Here is a 17,075-nt window from a genome sequence, read left to right as displayed (position 1 = left end):
GAATTTATCGTCACACTGAAAAACGTGGATTGATTTGGGACAGTCAGCATGGATTGCTGGAATTTCTTTTAAGCTAAGTAACAGAGAAAGTTGATAAGTGCAAGACTGCTGATGTGGTAGACAGGGACTCCTAAAAAGGTGTTCGATATAGTGCCAAACAACAAAATCATAAAGAAAGTATAAGTTGTGGAATACAAGGGACAGTAATATTGTGGAAACAAAATTTATTGAGGGATAGGAAACAGAATAATATTCAATGGTATTTTTGGGCTGAAAGGATCATTTAGTTCTTGGTGTGTGGGGGACAATTTCAAATTTTACAGAAAACAAAGCTTGGGACAGTCTAACCTGTGACAGAAGACAGCTTAGAACTGTATTGTTAGGGTGACTCTGCCTAATGGGTTCTTTAAGGCTTGATCAAAATGAATACAAGACACGTGTGCTTTGATGTAAAACAAATTTATTAGCTTAATCCAATTCAGATACATGCAAACTCATGAGGGAATCTATTAGCCTGAACTACTTTAGACATATTCGACAAGTGAGTTTCAATGCCTTCTGCCGATCAGGGAGTACTGGGCGATGGCTGGCACTTGGAGCTCTCTCAGTTTCCCTGGTCCCAGTTTTGCGAGCCCTCGTCCAAAGATGAAAGGTTCCCTCACCATGGTCTCAAAAACCCCAATCCAATGGTTAAAGTTTCCCCAATCTGGGAAAAGTCCCCATTATTGATATTATTCTGAATCTAATGTTCCATGTTATATTGTCATTCGGAGTACGTTCCCAAGCATTCCTGTATGCTTGGTAGTCACAAGCATATACAGGTGTTGCTGCAAAACAGCCTGATCCCAAGTCAAGGCAAGGTCATTGTGGTTATCTTCCAGCCAAAACAAGCTGCTTTTATACTAAGCCTCTTTTCATGAAGTTTCCTTCAATTGCTTATTGCTGCATCCAATTAAACCTTGGTTTGGAGTTATCACTTTTGAGTCTAACACTACGAGAACTTCAAAATGACATTGGCAAGTGTGGAGTTGATGGATAGGTGGCAGACGAAGTTCAAAATGGAGAGGTATGAGGTGATACACTTTGGGACAAAGAACACAGTGTGTGTGTAAAACATATAAAGCAGACCTAAGGGGCAACTTTTTCACACAGAGGGTGGTGCATGTATGGAATGAGCTGCCAGAGGAAATGGTGGAGGCGGATACCATTGCAACATTTAAAAGGCATCTGAATGGGTATATAAATAGGAAGGGTTTGGAGGGATATGAGCCAGGTACTGACAGGTGGGACGAGATTGGGTTGGGATATCTGGTTGGCATGGACAGACTGGACGAAAGGATCTGTTTCTGCACTATACATCTCTATGACTCTACTATTCTGAAGTGTGTGCAGGAAAACAGAGATCTGGGTGTGTATTTACATAAGTAATTAAATGGGCAGGACAGGTAGAGGCATCTGTTCATTAAGCATACAATATCCCAGACTTCGTTTATAGGGGCAAAAGGTGCAAGATCAAGGAGGTTATGATGAACTTACAATAGTCATTGGTTAGACTTCAGTTGAGGTACTGCGGTGTACATTTCAGATGTCACACTATACAAAGAATGTGAATGCACTGGAGAAGAGGTTTACAAGCATAGTTCCAGTGATGAAATATTTCAATTAAGAGGAAAGATTGCAGAAATTGGGATTCTTTTCCCCTGGAGAGGAGAAGGTTAAGAGGATATTTGATAAAGATTTTCAAAATCATGTATGGTTGGACAGAGTCGATAGGGAGAAACTGTTCCTGTTTGTAACTGGATCAAGAACCAGAGGGCACAATTTTAAAGTGAAGCAAGTGCAAGGTGAGGAAAAAAAAGTATTGTCAACGAATGAATCAAGTTAATAGTAAGAAGTATCAACAATAGGTAATCATTATTTTAAAATTATTTTTAGACTTGTGCACATACTATTTAGCGAACCTGAGACTAATCATAACCTAATAAGCCAATTGGAGTTCAGGATATTTTTGATCGTACACAAGAAGGAAGAGTCAACACAGAAAAAGGACTTTAGCCAACAGAACAGAATAAAAGCTCTGTGTCTAGTCAACTTAGTGTGGCAAACAGATGTCTGAAAGTGGATTTCCTGAAAAACCATAGATTTTTAAAAAAGTATTCTTTCTCTTATACTTTTTGACAATAAATGTGGTTGAAGTTACACTAGGAATAGATCTTGTAACTAATCAGTACTTATAAAAATTGCAGACATTGGATGTCTGAAACTCAATTTATAAATATAATTAACATAGAATTAAAGTTAAAGGGCAGTCCAAAATCATAGAAATGAAGGTGAAAATAGGTAGCTTCTGTGATCAAGTATGCAGGTGGTCAGAAACTCATCTTGGATCAAATGTAAACCAAGGTTTAATCTTCAATCTGGGACCATAAACCTGATGTATGGACAGTTTCTGGATCCTGATTCCATACTGCAATCCTTGAACATAAGTGCTGTAATTGGGCTGGTAGCAAGTTCAGTGATTGAATGGATCAGAGGGTTACGTAGGTGGGAACTTCCTGCACAGTCTGAGTGCAAAGGCAGTTGACAGCCAAATTGGAGGCCTGCTACTGCCTTACAATGAGAGGAGTCAGTAATTCAGAAATTCAGGCCCAATGGTGTACAAAATTCGCCAAATGGCCACCTGAAATTTAACATTTAGACTGTTTGGTTGATTTCACAGATTTATAAATTGAAAATCACCTTCTGGCCATTCCCTGCCTCTTAATAAGCTTCTTAAACTCTTGCAATCTGTGACCATAGCACAGGAAACTATTCCAATGAGGGAAGGATAAATGAGGAGTGGGGATCAGGGAGAATATAGTCTGGTCGTTCGATAATGTTTTCAGCAGCTACAGGTGGAAATTTCAAAAGAATTTGTTTGTTGTTTACTAGTAGGGTTAAAAAAAATCTCCTTGTGACTCAAGCCAAATTTACAGGTGAAGGATCTAGTAGGAATAGGCAAGACTGATAGAGTCAGAAATGGAGATTCTGCTCAGTAGGTTTTCAAGAGCTAGGTTTGTGATTAAGCCTACCTCATAGGCATTAATAAAAACACAAAGAATTGGAACACAAATAGGCTATTAGGCCCATTGAATCTTCTCTGACATTAAATAAGATAATTTGGATTCTGGCCCTACTTCACTTTCCTGCCTCTCTCCTATAACCCTCAACTCCTTGTAGATCAAAAATCTATGTAATTCAGCCCTGGAATGTCTCGGTCTTCATTGTTTGCAGGAATTCAAAGATGAATGATCCTCAAAAATTAACTCAAATTTCAGTTTTAAATGGGAAACTCTTTATTCTGAAACGTGTTCCCTTATTCCAGATTTACCACAAGAGGAAATATCTTCCCAGCAGCTAGCCACCAAGCTTTCTCAGAATCTTATCATCTTCAATAAGATCACATCGCATTTGTTAAAACTCCAATGAGCAACAGGCCAATCTGCTCAAGTTTTCATCATAAGACAATCCTGTCTCAGCAATCAATCTTGTAAACTTTCTCTGAATTTCCTCTAATGATCCTAATTCCTTTAATATTCCTCCTTAAACAAGGAGATCAAAACTTTATGCAGCAATGCAAGTACAGTTCATCAATACGTTATAAAAAATTTTCCAATTTTGTACTGCACCCCCTTGCAATAGAGACCAATATTCCATTTGCCTTGCTATTTCTCGTTGAACCCACATACAACTATTTTGTGTTTCACGTATGAGGACAGCTATATCCCTCCATCTAGAGGGAGACAAAATAATGCTACAGTTTAAAATGCTACAGTTTTAATTCGGTTTTTCAAATCTTCCAAGCAGTGGATAACCTTACATTTTTTTCATATTATACTCGATCTGACAGTTTAAGAATTAGTAAAAAAGAAAGATCTATATCCTCATCAGACTCTGTGATAATCCAAATTGTTTTCCCACCCATCTTTGAATTAGCAGCAAATTTGGTTATAACACTGTCTGCCCCTTCATTCAAATCACTGATATAAATTGCAAGTGGTGAGGCAGCAGCATTGATTCCTGTGGATTTCTCCCTACTTACAGTTTACTATTTTCACAATTATTCACGTGTCCCACCTCAGTTTCCTGTTGGATAGACATTCTGCTTTTCATGGTAATATTTCATTCCAATACTATGAGCAGTAACTTGTGCAGTAACATTTTTGGCATGTTATTGAGTGTCATAGAGTTATAGAGTCTTTTGGAAATTCAAATCCAGTACATTTTCAGGTCCCACATACCTTATATTGCTTGTTTATAATCTCAAATAAACGATAATAAATTTGCCAAATGTGATTTCGCTTTCATAAAAACCATGCTGACTCTGAGGGATTGCATTATGATTTCCTAAACGTCCTCCTCCTACTACTTTTATCGTGCATTGCAGAATATTTCCGATGACAGATATTCCTATAACTGGCCTATAGCTTTCTATTATTTGACATCTTTCTTTTTTGAACAGGGACATTATTTTCAAAGTATTTCAATCTGCTGGGACCTTTTGAGAATGTATGGAACTGTCAAATCACATCAATGCTCCTTCTATTTTTAAAGCAATTATTTTTTAACAACCAAGGATATGGCTCATCCAATATCTCTTATAACGTACCATTCTTTTTTGAATACGCCCTTCTGAAATATTGACAGATATTTTACTATGATGGAGGTATTTCAAGTTGTTGTTATTGTTATTTCCTATAGAACCAAGATATCTCAATCATAAATTGAAATGTGGAAATTTAATATCTTTGAGGAACAGTTCCAGAAAATTCAAATTTGAACAGCTGTCAAATTAGAACAATATCACTCAAAATAATCCTCAATTTCTAATTATCTAGCTGATTGATAATCCAATTTTCGCTTTAATCCTAGGTCTGATGAGCTTTTACTTTTAGTTATAAATCTCCCATGATGAACACATTCAAGATTATATTTATAACAGTTATCACAAAATTGTGTTAAAATAAAATGGTTTTCACTTTGAACTTAGATGTCCAGAAATATATACCACAACCAAAACAGAAAATGTTGGAGACACACAACAGCTCAGTCAGTATCTGACCTAAAATGACTTGCAACATTTTGTGTTTTCACTTCACACGTACAGTATTCATTTCTTTTCCAGAAATGTACCATGTACTCTTGACAAAAAAAAAATTCTAGTTGTCAGTTGGTGAGTTCATTTCCAGCTTTAATGAGTTGCAAAAGCCATACACTGCTATACGCCTTTTACGACTTCTAACCTTTCCAGAAATCTAATTCTCTAATGATCTGTTTGCATGCATTCCTCCTTCAACCAATTAGTCTTTTATTAGCCTTCATGCTCCTCTCTTCACAGGGATCTCAAAGCAAGTATTGGCAAGTGACAAGATAATTAAACATGCTCTAGGAAGCCCTAATCTACTGGTTCTCAAATGTTTCCATGTGATAGACTTTCCTATAATTATGCAAACTTCAAAGTGCTTTGAGCAAAAATTGATATACCCAAGAACATTTGTTTGAACTGCCAGAAGAAACCAACGCTTTCTTCAAAGCTTATATTTGCTAGTATATAGCAAAGGACTTAAGCATGAAATACTAAACACAGAAATAGGATCATTCAGGTCTTAGACAAGAAGCAATAATTTTTACAAAAAAATGTTCCAGCAGTAATAATATGCTTTCAAAAACTGATTGAATTACCTTTCTCATATAAATGTCTGCTATCATGGAAAGAGGTATTGTGAGGCTTAATGCGAGGGTTCCAATCAGTGATGATGTAAGGAAACAGCCCCTGAAAAATAAAAATAAATTTAAAATCTATATAAAAATAGAACTAGTTAACTGCAAATCATTAATTCAATTAGTTCTAAATGTAAAGATAATGTTCTAACTTGCTACAAATGGCCCATATATTGAAAAATTCTAAATTCATAGGCTAAACCACACTGTACAGATAAAATGTAAAAAGTAATAAAAGCTAAAAATCAATAATGCTTAATCAACTCCTTAACAAATCTCATAGATTTTCATACAGAATTATTTTGAAGTGCAGAAATTGTAATATGGGCAAACAGAGCAGGGAATTTTAACAGCGGACATTCCCACAAATTGAAATGAGATAAATGATCAATTGGGCTATCTTAATTTAATATTTGTTGTAAATGTTTGCAAAAACCACCAGGAGAACTTGTTGCTTTTCTTGGATTATTCTCATTGGATTTTTAACATGTCCATGAACATGTGAAACAGGCAGACTGTGCCTTGCTTTATGAACTTGAATAGTGAGATTTCAAAGAATATAGGAAGTCCTCAGTACTGAGCTGATTAAGTCCTAGAATAGGACCACACAATTTCTACTTCAGAGAAATAATACGAACCATTTGCCAAAACTAACTGATCAGCATCAACTGATGCTGGCTTTGTTGGCTTTGGAAAGTCATAATTTATGAAAACTGTCTAGTTAAATTCATATAAAATAAACCAATGTGAACATGACAGAAAACCTGCAAATATTTATTAAGAAGCACCATACTCTTAACTTTACCTGAACCACTACAAATTAAAAAGCAATTATCTATTCATTAACATCACAGGAATATAAGAGATTTGGATAGTTACAGAAAGACTTAGGTCACAAAAGACAAAATTAGAATTCTTGATAGATTCTGGGAGAGGGTGGGAAGGGTGGAATTGAAATGACAATGAGGCTAGTCAGGAGATGTTAAACAGTGCAGATATACAGTTCTTGCACTGCAGAATGTCTACACCAGGGTCGATTTTAGCAAATTACAAATAGTGATCGTCTTTGGGAAAACAAATTTTATATTTCAACTTGAACTTTTATTCTGCTGAAATAAATCTGAACTCTTTATGACATTATTTGAAAACATTTGAGTAATTAGCAACTTGGCAGTTTGTATAAGTAACTTATGGTGTTCCTTTCAGACTTACATTTCAAAAACAAATTATATCAAAATCATACCACAACCAAAGAAATTCAGAAAGCACTGTTCCTATAAGCCCATTAATAAGGATGTACATCCAAACAGTTTTGGTTGGAAATTCAAAAGCCTCAAATCCCGTGTAGTGAAGCAAGAAAAACCCAGGCCACAGCAGCAGGAGATTAAATAATCCCACGAATCCTAAAAATTGAAAATGAAAAGAAAGTGAAATCCAAAGTAAATATTTGCAACAGAAATTAGTCAACAAGTGGTTTTAAAAGATACTTATTACTTCTTTTAATAAGTTAGCGCACTCTTCAGATTTCAACAGTTCAACAGCGAATGATCCTATGGTCAGTGGTGAACTATGCCTGAAGGGAATGTGTTCAGTAGATACGAGCAAGGATAGCTTGATTCAGCCTTGATAAGAAATTTAGCACTGTCAGTTTTTACTGGGGGAAATTAAGATTATGGATAAGGATTCAGGTCTTAGACAAGAAGCAATACTTTTTACAAAAAAAATGTTCCAGCAGTAATAATACTGCTTTCAAAAACTGATTGAATTACCTTTCTCATATAAATGTCTGCTATCATGGAAAGAGGTATTATGAGGCTTAATGCGAGGGTTCTATTGCTTTTTACAGAAGGAAATTTGCTGGTATTTCCATACTGGCTTACATGTGACTCCAGACTTACAGTAATATGTTTGGCTCTTAATTGCCCTCTGAAATGACCTGTAAGCCAATCAGTTCCAGGACAATTAGGGATGGACAACAAATGCTCACCTATCAGGTGACACCACACCCCAAATATTAAAAAAATGCTGGCCATCTTTTTTTAAGCACAATTTATTGGTATGAATGCTTGAGGTTTGTGATTTTTTCACCTGTGTAGCAATTAGACATTACAAAACAAAAGGATTTGTTACAATGGATTTAGGTTTGCTTGCTGAGCTGGAAGGTTCATTTCCAGACGTTTTGTCACTATACTAAGTAACATCTTCAGTGGGCCTCAGGGCGAATCACTACTGATAATTCCTGCTTTCTATTTATACGTTTGGGTTTCTTTGGATTGGTGATGTCATTTCCGGTGGTGATGTCATTTCCTGTTCTTTTTCTCAGGGGGTGGTAGATCGGGTCTAACTCGATGTGTTTGTTGATAGAGTTCTGGTTGGAATGCTATGCTTCTAGGAATTCTCATGCGTGTCTCTGTTTAGCTTGTCCTAGGATGGATGTGTTGTCCCAGTCGAAGTGGTGTCCTTCCTTATCCATATGTAAGGATGCTAGCGACAGAGGTCATGTCATTTTGTGGCTAGTTGATGTTCATGTATCCTGGTGGCTAGTTTTCTGCCTGTTTGTCCAATGTAGTGTTTGTTACAGTTCTTGCATGGTATTTTGAAAATACATTAGTTTTGCTCGTTGCCTGTCTTTCAAGTTTAAGTTCAATGAACCACCCCCGAGAAAAAGAACAGGAAATTACATCACAACAGGAAATGACATCACCAACCCCCCAAAAAACAAATATATAAATAGAAAGCAAGAATTACCAGTAGTGCTTCGCCCAGAGGCCCACTGAAGATGTTACCTAGTATGGTGACGAAATGTCTGGAAATGAACCTTCCAGCTCAATGAGCAAACCTCCATCCAGAACCTCAACCTGAAATACAAATCTTCTCAAAACCCGCTAAGATTTGTTACAATGCTAATGAGTTAAAATATAAATTTGAACTATCAGAGAAACATTCCAAGAATTACTTCTAGGTGCTAAAACTTGATTCTGAACAAAATACTTTATTTCTAAAACATACTGATTTTGGTACCTTTCAAATATTTATAATTTTTCTGAAGTGTTATCTAATTGGAACTTACGAAGATTAACTTATACGGTAATAAATGCCTATGTGAAAACATTTTAATTTCATGGATATTATCATCACACAGGCATCCCATGTGGTGCTAACTAAGCACTCCTGGAAACTACAGCAGAATCAGAACGTTTTAAATTTAGTTTTCTTTTTAAATGAAAGCAATGTCACAATGAAGCAGTGAAAATCTTTACATTATAGAATTGATAATGCAGAAAAAGTTATTAAAGATTGTAAGAAGCTTCTGAAGGAAACATAAGGTGGGTTTCAAATGAAAATCCAAATAAAAAGAAATGTTCTTATCAAAAAAAGCGTGAATGCAAGAAATGAGGATTAGTATAGTCTAAGACCGATTATAGGTTATGCTAATAGAAAAGCACTTTCTTTCAAATCAAATCTAGCTAGTATGAAATTGGAAAATGGATTTTAGTCGCAATCCTGCATAAAGAATGCAGTGAAGCATGTTATTGCTTTCATTGTCGAGATTTAATTTATATATGGCAGGAAAAGTTTATAATACATCACCAGGAACACTGTTTTAGCACAACAGCTCCTTGCAGAAGGAGAAAAGAATCTTCTAATTGAACTTATGCATTTTTGAAAAGCAGGGTGGTTGGGGGAATCATTGGACTAGTTTGATATAATTCTTACAGTACAAGTGCCACAAGCTAAAACAGTCATCTATTAACAGAAAAAAAAAAGTAGATTCTCATAAATAAATTTGTAATTTCATGTTAGTGAGGTCATTTAATAAAGCAAAATAGTTATTTTTGTAGAGGTAATGATCAAAGTTTTCATATTAGCTGGATTCTATGATAGGCTGGTACAGAAATGGCATCACTGCAATTATGTAAAAGGTGTATAATTTATTTTTTTGCCTCCTTCCTTTTAGTGAGTAGAAATCTACATGATGCAATTTTAAACTGAATTGTCTTGTAATCAGCAAGAACAGTTCACTTACTGTTGATTGTATTCAATGTAGTCTGCAGGACTGACAGGTAGCACACAAGAATTTTGTAATTAAATATTTTTCAAAGCTCTAAATTCACAATTAATTAATAACCTAACTTGTTTAATTTCTAATTACTGTATAAGACCATTATTCATTGTAAGCACATATTTCTGAATTCTATTTTAAAAAAAAGATATTTCTGATTGGTCTTATGCCAAATTGGGTGGTTTATTATTCCACGATTATCAGTGTAGTAAATATTGCAGTCAAGGTAATAACGCTCTATTAACTAAAATATAGCTCTTTGGGCAGCAGGATGGCTCAGTGGTGAGCACTGCTGCCTCACAGCCCCAGAGACCTGGGTTCGACTCCTGCCTCAGACGACTGTCTGTGTGGAGTTTGCATATTCTCCCAGTGTCTGCTTGGGTTTCCTCTGGGTGCTCTAGTTTCCTCCCACAGTCTAAAGATGTGCAGGTCAGGTGAATTGGCCATGCTAGATTGCCTGCAGTATTGGGTGCATTAGTCAGGGGTAAATATAAAGGTAAGGGAATGGATTTGGTTGGGTTACTCTTCGGAGGGACGATATGGACTTGTTGGGCTGAAGGGCCTGTTTCCATACTGTAGGGAATCTAATCTAATGCAGTTATATGCATTACAAATAATGATTAAATACACAACTCTATCCTTATGAAGAGTTGTGTGATTTGTTTACATTACAGATTTAGATACCTTGTGATCCCATCAATTCACTCCTTGAGACAAAAGAATCAATTGTATCAAAGTTATTTACTCCAAAAGCATTTTTTTTCTCTCATTGTAGATTCTACTCAACTTGACAGAAGGTGATTTTAAGATTCTTGCTCCCGTTTTATCACCCACTTCCAAACAATTGGGACAACAGCAGCAGGACATTAACATTAGTGAGATTTGAGATCATATTAAATTATTCACCTCTGTTTTCATTCCTTGGCACAACATTTCAATGGACTATGCAGCTCAGGAAGCATTATTTTTTAATGGACCAGTTAGCTATCTATATGTTTGATTAATAATTTAATTTCCATTAGGTTTTCCATCTTAGTGTTAACTACTATCCTAAGGAAAATTTTGAGGGCAAGATTTTCTAATTTCAAATATTGTCTGAAGGTAGTTATTAGCTTGTTCTACGTTTAGAGACTATTTAAGTAACCTAATTAAATTTATGCCTTTCTGCATTTTCACTGCAGAGACCACAATATCTCAAATTTTCCTTTTCCTCCTATGGAAAGGAGTTCACTTTAAACTACCTATCATGGTTGAGTCAGAATTACCTTTGCTGTTAGTCTTCAATCATTGGAGGTGCTACACCAAGTCTCAGTACATGTAAATCTAATGAAAATACTTAAAAATAACAGCTTCACAGAGTGGGTGGAGAAAAGCTGCATTTCACAGGATGGTGGAACACAGACAGTATAGCATACCATGACTGATCCTTCTGGCAAGAGCTGCTACAAGTTGGCACAGCAGGAAACACAAGAACAAAAGAAATAGGAGCTGGAGTGGTTTTATTAGCATCTTCAAGACAGTTGTGTCATTCAACAAGATCATGGCTAAACGTCCAGCTCAATTGCACCATCCCCATATCTTTTAATTCCCGCAGCACCCAAAATTCTATTAACTTCAGTTTTGAATATACTTAATGTTTGATCATCCTTCAGTTTCTAAAAGTATGGAATTTTAACACTTTGTGTGAAAGCACTCCTCTCATCTGGGTCCCAAAGAGATGAGTCCTTGTTCTGAGATTTGATACTGTGTTTTAGATTCACTAGACAGGGGAAACATTTGTTGAGTATCAAGCTTCTTCAGAATTTTATTTGTTTCAATTAAAACAACTCTCATACTTGTAGGGAATGATCTTGCCTCGCCTACTCAATCTCACCTGAAGACAATTCTTTCATTCCAGAAACGAGACCACTGAAATAATCATTGCACTCTCTCAAAGAAATTGCAATCTTCTTTCAGAAAATAAACTAAAACTGCACAAAGAATTCCAAGAGTCACATTACCAATGACATGTATAATTGTACTTACATTTATTTTCTCTTATATTTGAATAATTTTGCAACAAAATCTCATAAACCAATTAAGAGACATGGAATCATAGAGATGTACAGCATGGAAACAGAACCTTCAGGCCAACTCGTCCATGCAGACCAGATATCCGAAATAAATCTAGTCCCATTTGCCAACACTTGGCCCGTATCCCTCTAAATCCTTCCTATTCATGTATCTGTCCAGATGCTTTTTAAATGTTGCAACTGTACCAGCCTCCACCACTTCCTCTAATAGCTCACTCCATATATGCACCTCCCTTTGCATGAACCAGTTGCTCCTTAGGTCCCTTTTAAATCTTTCCCCTCTCACCCTAAACCTATGCCGTTTAGTTCTGGACTCTCCCAACTCAGGGGAAAAAAACCTTGTCTCTTTACCCTACCCATGCCCCTCATGATTTTATAAACCTCTATAAGGTCACCTCTCAGCCTTGGGTGCTCCAAGGAAAACAGCCCCAGCCTATTCAGCCTCTCAGTAGAGCTTAAACCTTCTAATCCTGGCAACATCCCTGTAAATCTTTTCTTCCAAGTTTCAGAACATCTTTCCTGTAAGAAGTTGCCTGTTCTGAAGATGTTATATCGGTCTCATATATCATTGTAATAACATAATAATTCATTTAGACAAGTAAGCCCTTCACTAACATAGGTCCAAGTTGAGCTAACAGAAAGAGTTAATTATTATGTTGGTTCAAAGCAATAGACTGATAATGTTGGCATTAGAGGTAGTATATTAACATGGATAGAAGATTGGTTAACTAATAGAAGACAGAGAGTTGGTATAAGAGTTGGGGCTTTTTCAAGAAGGTAATCTTTAACTAGTGGTGTGGTACATGAGTGGGGTCACAATTATTTACAATATACATTAATGACTTGGATGATGGAAGCAAATGTACGAGAGACAACATTGTGGTTGACACAAAATAGGTGGACAGGCAAATGTTGATGATGACAAAAGGAATCTGCAGAGGGATATAGACATGTTAATTGATTGGACAAAAATTTGACAGAGGGAGTATAATGTGGGGAAATGTGAGGAAGGGTAGAGCAGCTGAATTTTATTTACATGGCCAAAACTGCAGAAATCTATAAAACAGCGGAATTTGGGAAATTTTGTCCATGAATCATAAAAAAACTAGCATCCAAGTTCAGCAAGTAAGCGAGGGAAATAGAATGTTGGCCTTTATTTCAAAAGGAATGGAGTATAAAAATAGGGAGCTTTTCTTTAAATTATACAACACAGAATTCAGGCTACTGCAAGAAGAGAGTTTGGGTATCTAATCTAAGGAAAGATATAGTCGCATTTGAGGCAGTCCTGAGAAGGTTCACTAGGTTGAAAGCTGCTATGCTAAGAGTGGCCTGTTGAGGAGATGTTGAATAGATTGGGCGTGCATTGTTAGAATATAGAAGAATAAGAAATGATGTTATTGAAATATACAAGACTCTTATGGGACATGATAGAATAGATGCAGAAATGTTGTTTCCCCTTGTGGGAAAGTCTAGGACCAGAGGGTATAATTTCAGTGTATAGTATTCTTAACACACAGATGAGAAGGAACTTCCCTCTCAGAGCATTGCAAATCTGTGGAATTCTTTACAGCAGATGGTTGTTCAGGCACAGTCATTAATGATATTCAAGGATGAGATAGACAGATTTTTAAAAGAGTAAATGAAACAAGGGTTATGGGGAAAAGGGCAGGAAAATAGAATTGAGGATTATCTGATCAGCTTGATCTCATTGAATGTAAGAGCCTTCTGAATGGCCGACTTCTGCTTACAGTCTTACTTCCTTAAATACTAACCATTTTAAGTACAAATGTATATTTCATTGCAATTTCTTAATTCATCTCCGTCAATTGTTACAACCGAGGTTGTAGAACTTACCTTATCCAGTCCCACTACCCCAGTGATCACAGCGTGTATTTAAATCTTTATTCAGTTACCAAAATAGCTAATTACGTACCTTATCTTGAAAAATGCACGTTTTAGCTATAACGTCACTGAAAAATTAGGGAATGGTATTTTTGAGAATGCTAATTTCTGTTCACAACAGCACGATTTTAGTGGGGATCAGATCGTGCACTTTGTTCTGTGAATGCGCCAATGTCCGTATTATAATCTCCTTGCGGTTCTGCACATGTGCCAATGTTTGGGCCGTTCTGCACATGCACGATGTCAGTTGCTCACAGGGAGCAATTTTCTGTGAGAGGTACTGTACAGAGAGCAGCTTTCTTACATTTTTTAAATGTACTGTGTTAAATTTACTTTTGTTTGTTAATAAATATGATTTCAACCATCATTCAGGCTGTGCTATACTTTGTGTTAGACCTTTGGGTGATTTTTGAGTGATTGTGAGTGATAGTTTTTGCTCGTCTGCCCCTAACCCCACTTTTCTCATGGGCCCCATTATTTCTATTGAGCGATTTTCTATTAAGCGAGGTTTCGCTGGAAGCAACTATGGCATTATAGGAGAAGCCCTTCCTGAAGAAGGGCTTATGCCTGAAATGTCGATTCTTCTGTTCCTTGGATGCTGCCTGACCTGCTGCACTTTTCCAGCAACACATTTTCAGCATTATAGGATAACTACCTGTATTACCTTCAGGTTAAAAACTTCCAATCAGCTACAAAATTATTGAGCATAAAAACAAAAACTTATTCAAAGACGCAAAGATGATTATCATATCCCATTTTGAAACATGAGAGCGTAAATATTTACCCTTTTAAATAACCTTAACACACTGACCTAGAAACCCATTCATTCCATGAATTTGTCCGTGAGATTCTTGCTGCAGTTTGATCTGCCCAATCAATATGAAAATTAAAGGTCCCAATGATTACCTGTATTTTAATAATTACATGTACCTCTAATTTCCTACATTACAAACGTTATTTGAGGCCAGGGCACCGACTCCTTTCTGTCCCTTGCTGTTTCCTCAATTCTGAGCTGAGTTTGATTTTATGACAGCAGTAACCTATTCATTTTCAATGAATTGACATGTAACTAAAACATCTAATTGCATGATTGTTTTTGCCTAATCAAAGCATCTCAGTCTTATTAAAATTCATGGTTTATACTATATTCATTAATATGTTAACAATCACCTCCAATTACTGTTCTTTTTAGCTTTGTTGATATATCTTGCTCAAATATGCATACCAAGTAAATTCACATTGATTTCAATCTGCAGTTCCTCTAGCCCGTTTATATAATTAGCTCATGATCTTTTGAATATTACAATTTTTCCATCACTTTTTGCCCTTCTGTGTTGACACTACTGCAAATCCTGACATGCAGACCGATTGAGAGTTTCTAAGGATGTTAAACTTCTGATGGGTAACTCAACAACTGATCCCCCTCAAATTACTCAATTAATCTGACTACCACTCTGATCACACTACACTCCCAACCAGATCTAGTCACACAACCTCTACTCTTGTGACAACCAAATCCAAACTGAATACACACTTCAACTCAACTATTCACCTAGCCTCCTCACTCTCTCTCCCCTCCCTCACCTATTGTTGAGATAATGGACTTGTGAACTTACTGTATAGCAGCTATGGCTATAAGAGAACATGCTTTGTCTTCCTCAGACTCAACCCTACCCCTGACTAATACTGTGCTGTGTATTTCTTTGACAGCTGGAATTGGAAGATCACAGAAAACATGTGCACAGCACCAGATTGGAGAAATCTTAGAGTGCAGTGGTAATCTGTTCATCATGGTTGCTGCTCAAAAGATTTGGGCCACTATTTCTTGTATTGTCAAAGACTTAAAACCGATTTTGGTTCTGTTGCCTGTCCTATGCAAAATGAATTGTTACTAACTGAACCCTGGTTCATTGATTTCTCTCCTATGTAAATAGAGAACTAACAAAGTTTGACGTGGTCAGTGGTTCCTGGTGAATAATGAACTCCAGCTTGTTGATGTCTGTGAAAACCAGGAAGTTGTGTTTGTTGGAGATTGCCACTGTTTGATACAAATATTACTGCTCATCAGCCCAAGCCTAAATGTTGTCATGTCTTTCCGCATGTGAATATTCACTTTCTAAGAAGGTGTGAATTGAATCTGACACTGCATTCATCAGTGAAAATTTCCACTTCTGACCATCTCTCGCTTCTAATTATGACAAACATGGAAAATAGGAGCAGGAGCAGGCCAACTGGCCCGACAAGTCTGCTCTACCATTCAACATGATCATGGGTGATCATCCAATTCAGTACCCTATGCCTGCTTTCTCCCCACACCTTTTGAACACGTCAGCCCCAAGAAATATAGTTAATATCTTGAAAACAGTCAATGTTTTGGCCTCACCGCTTTCTGTGGTTGAGAATTCCACAGGCTCATCACTCTCTGGGTGAAGAAATTTAATCTTAATTCAGTCCTAAATGATCTACCCTGTATCCTTAAAGTGTGACCCCTGGTTCTGAACTCCAGTCATCATGAACATCGAATCTATCATCTTAACCAAACAACCACAACTACATCCTTCCTGTATTTAGCCGATTTAATCCTGTTAGAATTTTATAGGTTTCCATGAGATCCCCCTCATTCTTCTAAAATCCTGATTGTGATCCTAACTGATCATGTATCTTCATGTGTCAGTCTGGCAATATTGGGTAAGCTTGACACCTGTCCTGACAGACCATAATTATTTCAAAAATATTATGCATGGAAGAACCAGGAGTAAGAAAATAACTGGCAGGATTCCAGGAATAAATTGAAATACGAAAAAAAACTCTAAACTCTCCAAACTTGAATCTAACAAGCACAAGCAACAACAGCTAAACACTTAAACTGAACAAGTAACGTCTGATTATCAATTATAAAAGCGTCAATCTTAAAACTCAATCCAGAGACTTAATCCAGCTTCACCTTATTTTTAACTGTAACTTTTATGCCAATAAACTTTTAAACACACTAACGTTGGAAGGCCGTTCCTTTCAGAGAATCTAGTTGGATAGCTCAATATAGCACAAGGATTTCATAAATTCCTACCAATATGATGTTGTGGTTCATTCCACAAGCCACCAAACATTTCATTGGCTTTGAAATTTCCTCTCATTTCAGAGCTCCTTGGCCCTATTCAAGGGATGAGTATCATGTTAGGTATCACTCCAACTAGTAGAGAGTGTTTCGTTGTTTTCCAATGAACTCAACATGACTAGGACTTCTTGATGCCACACTCAATTGTTATGAAGATGTGGGT

General features: G+C 36.5%; 1 protein-coding gene across 8 annotated transcripts in view; it reads right to left on the bottom strand.

Annotated features, from left to right (window-relative positions):
- Positions 1 to 17,075, bottom strand: part of LOC122551689 (solute carrier family 35 member F5-like) — a 107,678-nt gene that overhangs the window by 24,700 nt on the left and 65,903 nt on the right. For all 8 annotated transcript variants that reach the window (XM_043694011.1, XM_043694016.1, XM_043694014.1 and 5 more), the window contains 2 exons: positions 7,004 to 7,163; positions 5,722 to 5,812 (listed from right to left, as the gene is read on the bottom strand). In XM_043694011.1, the coding sequence (XP_043549946.1) occupies positions 5,722 to 5,812; positions 7,004 to 7,163 (251 nt within the window). The remainder of the gene's footprint in view (positions 1 to 5,721; positions 5,813 to 7,003; positions 7,164 to 17,075) is intronic.

This window comes from Chiloscyllium plagiosum, chromosome 7 (genome assembly GCF_004010195.1).
Source record: "Chiloscyllium plagiosum isolate BGI_BamShark_2017 chromosome 7, ASM401019v2, whole genome shotgun sequence".
Taxonomy (NCBI): Eukaryota; Metazoa; Chordata; class Chondrichthyes; order Orectolobiformes; family Hemiscylliidae; genus Chiloscyllium; species Chiloscyllium plagiosum.
This window is presented reverse-complemented; position numbering and strand designations above follow the sequence as displayed.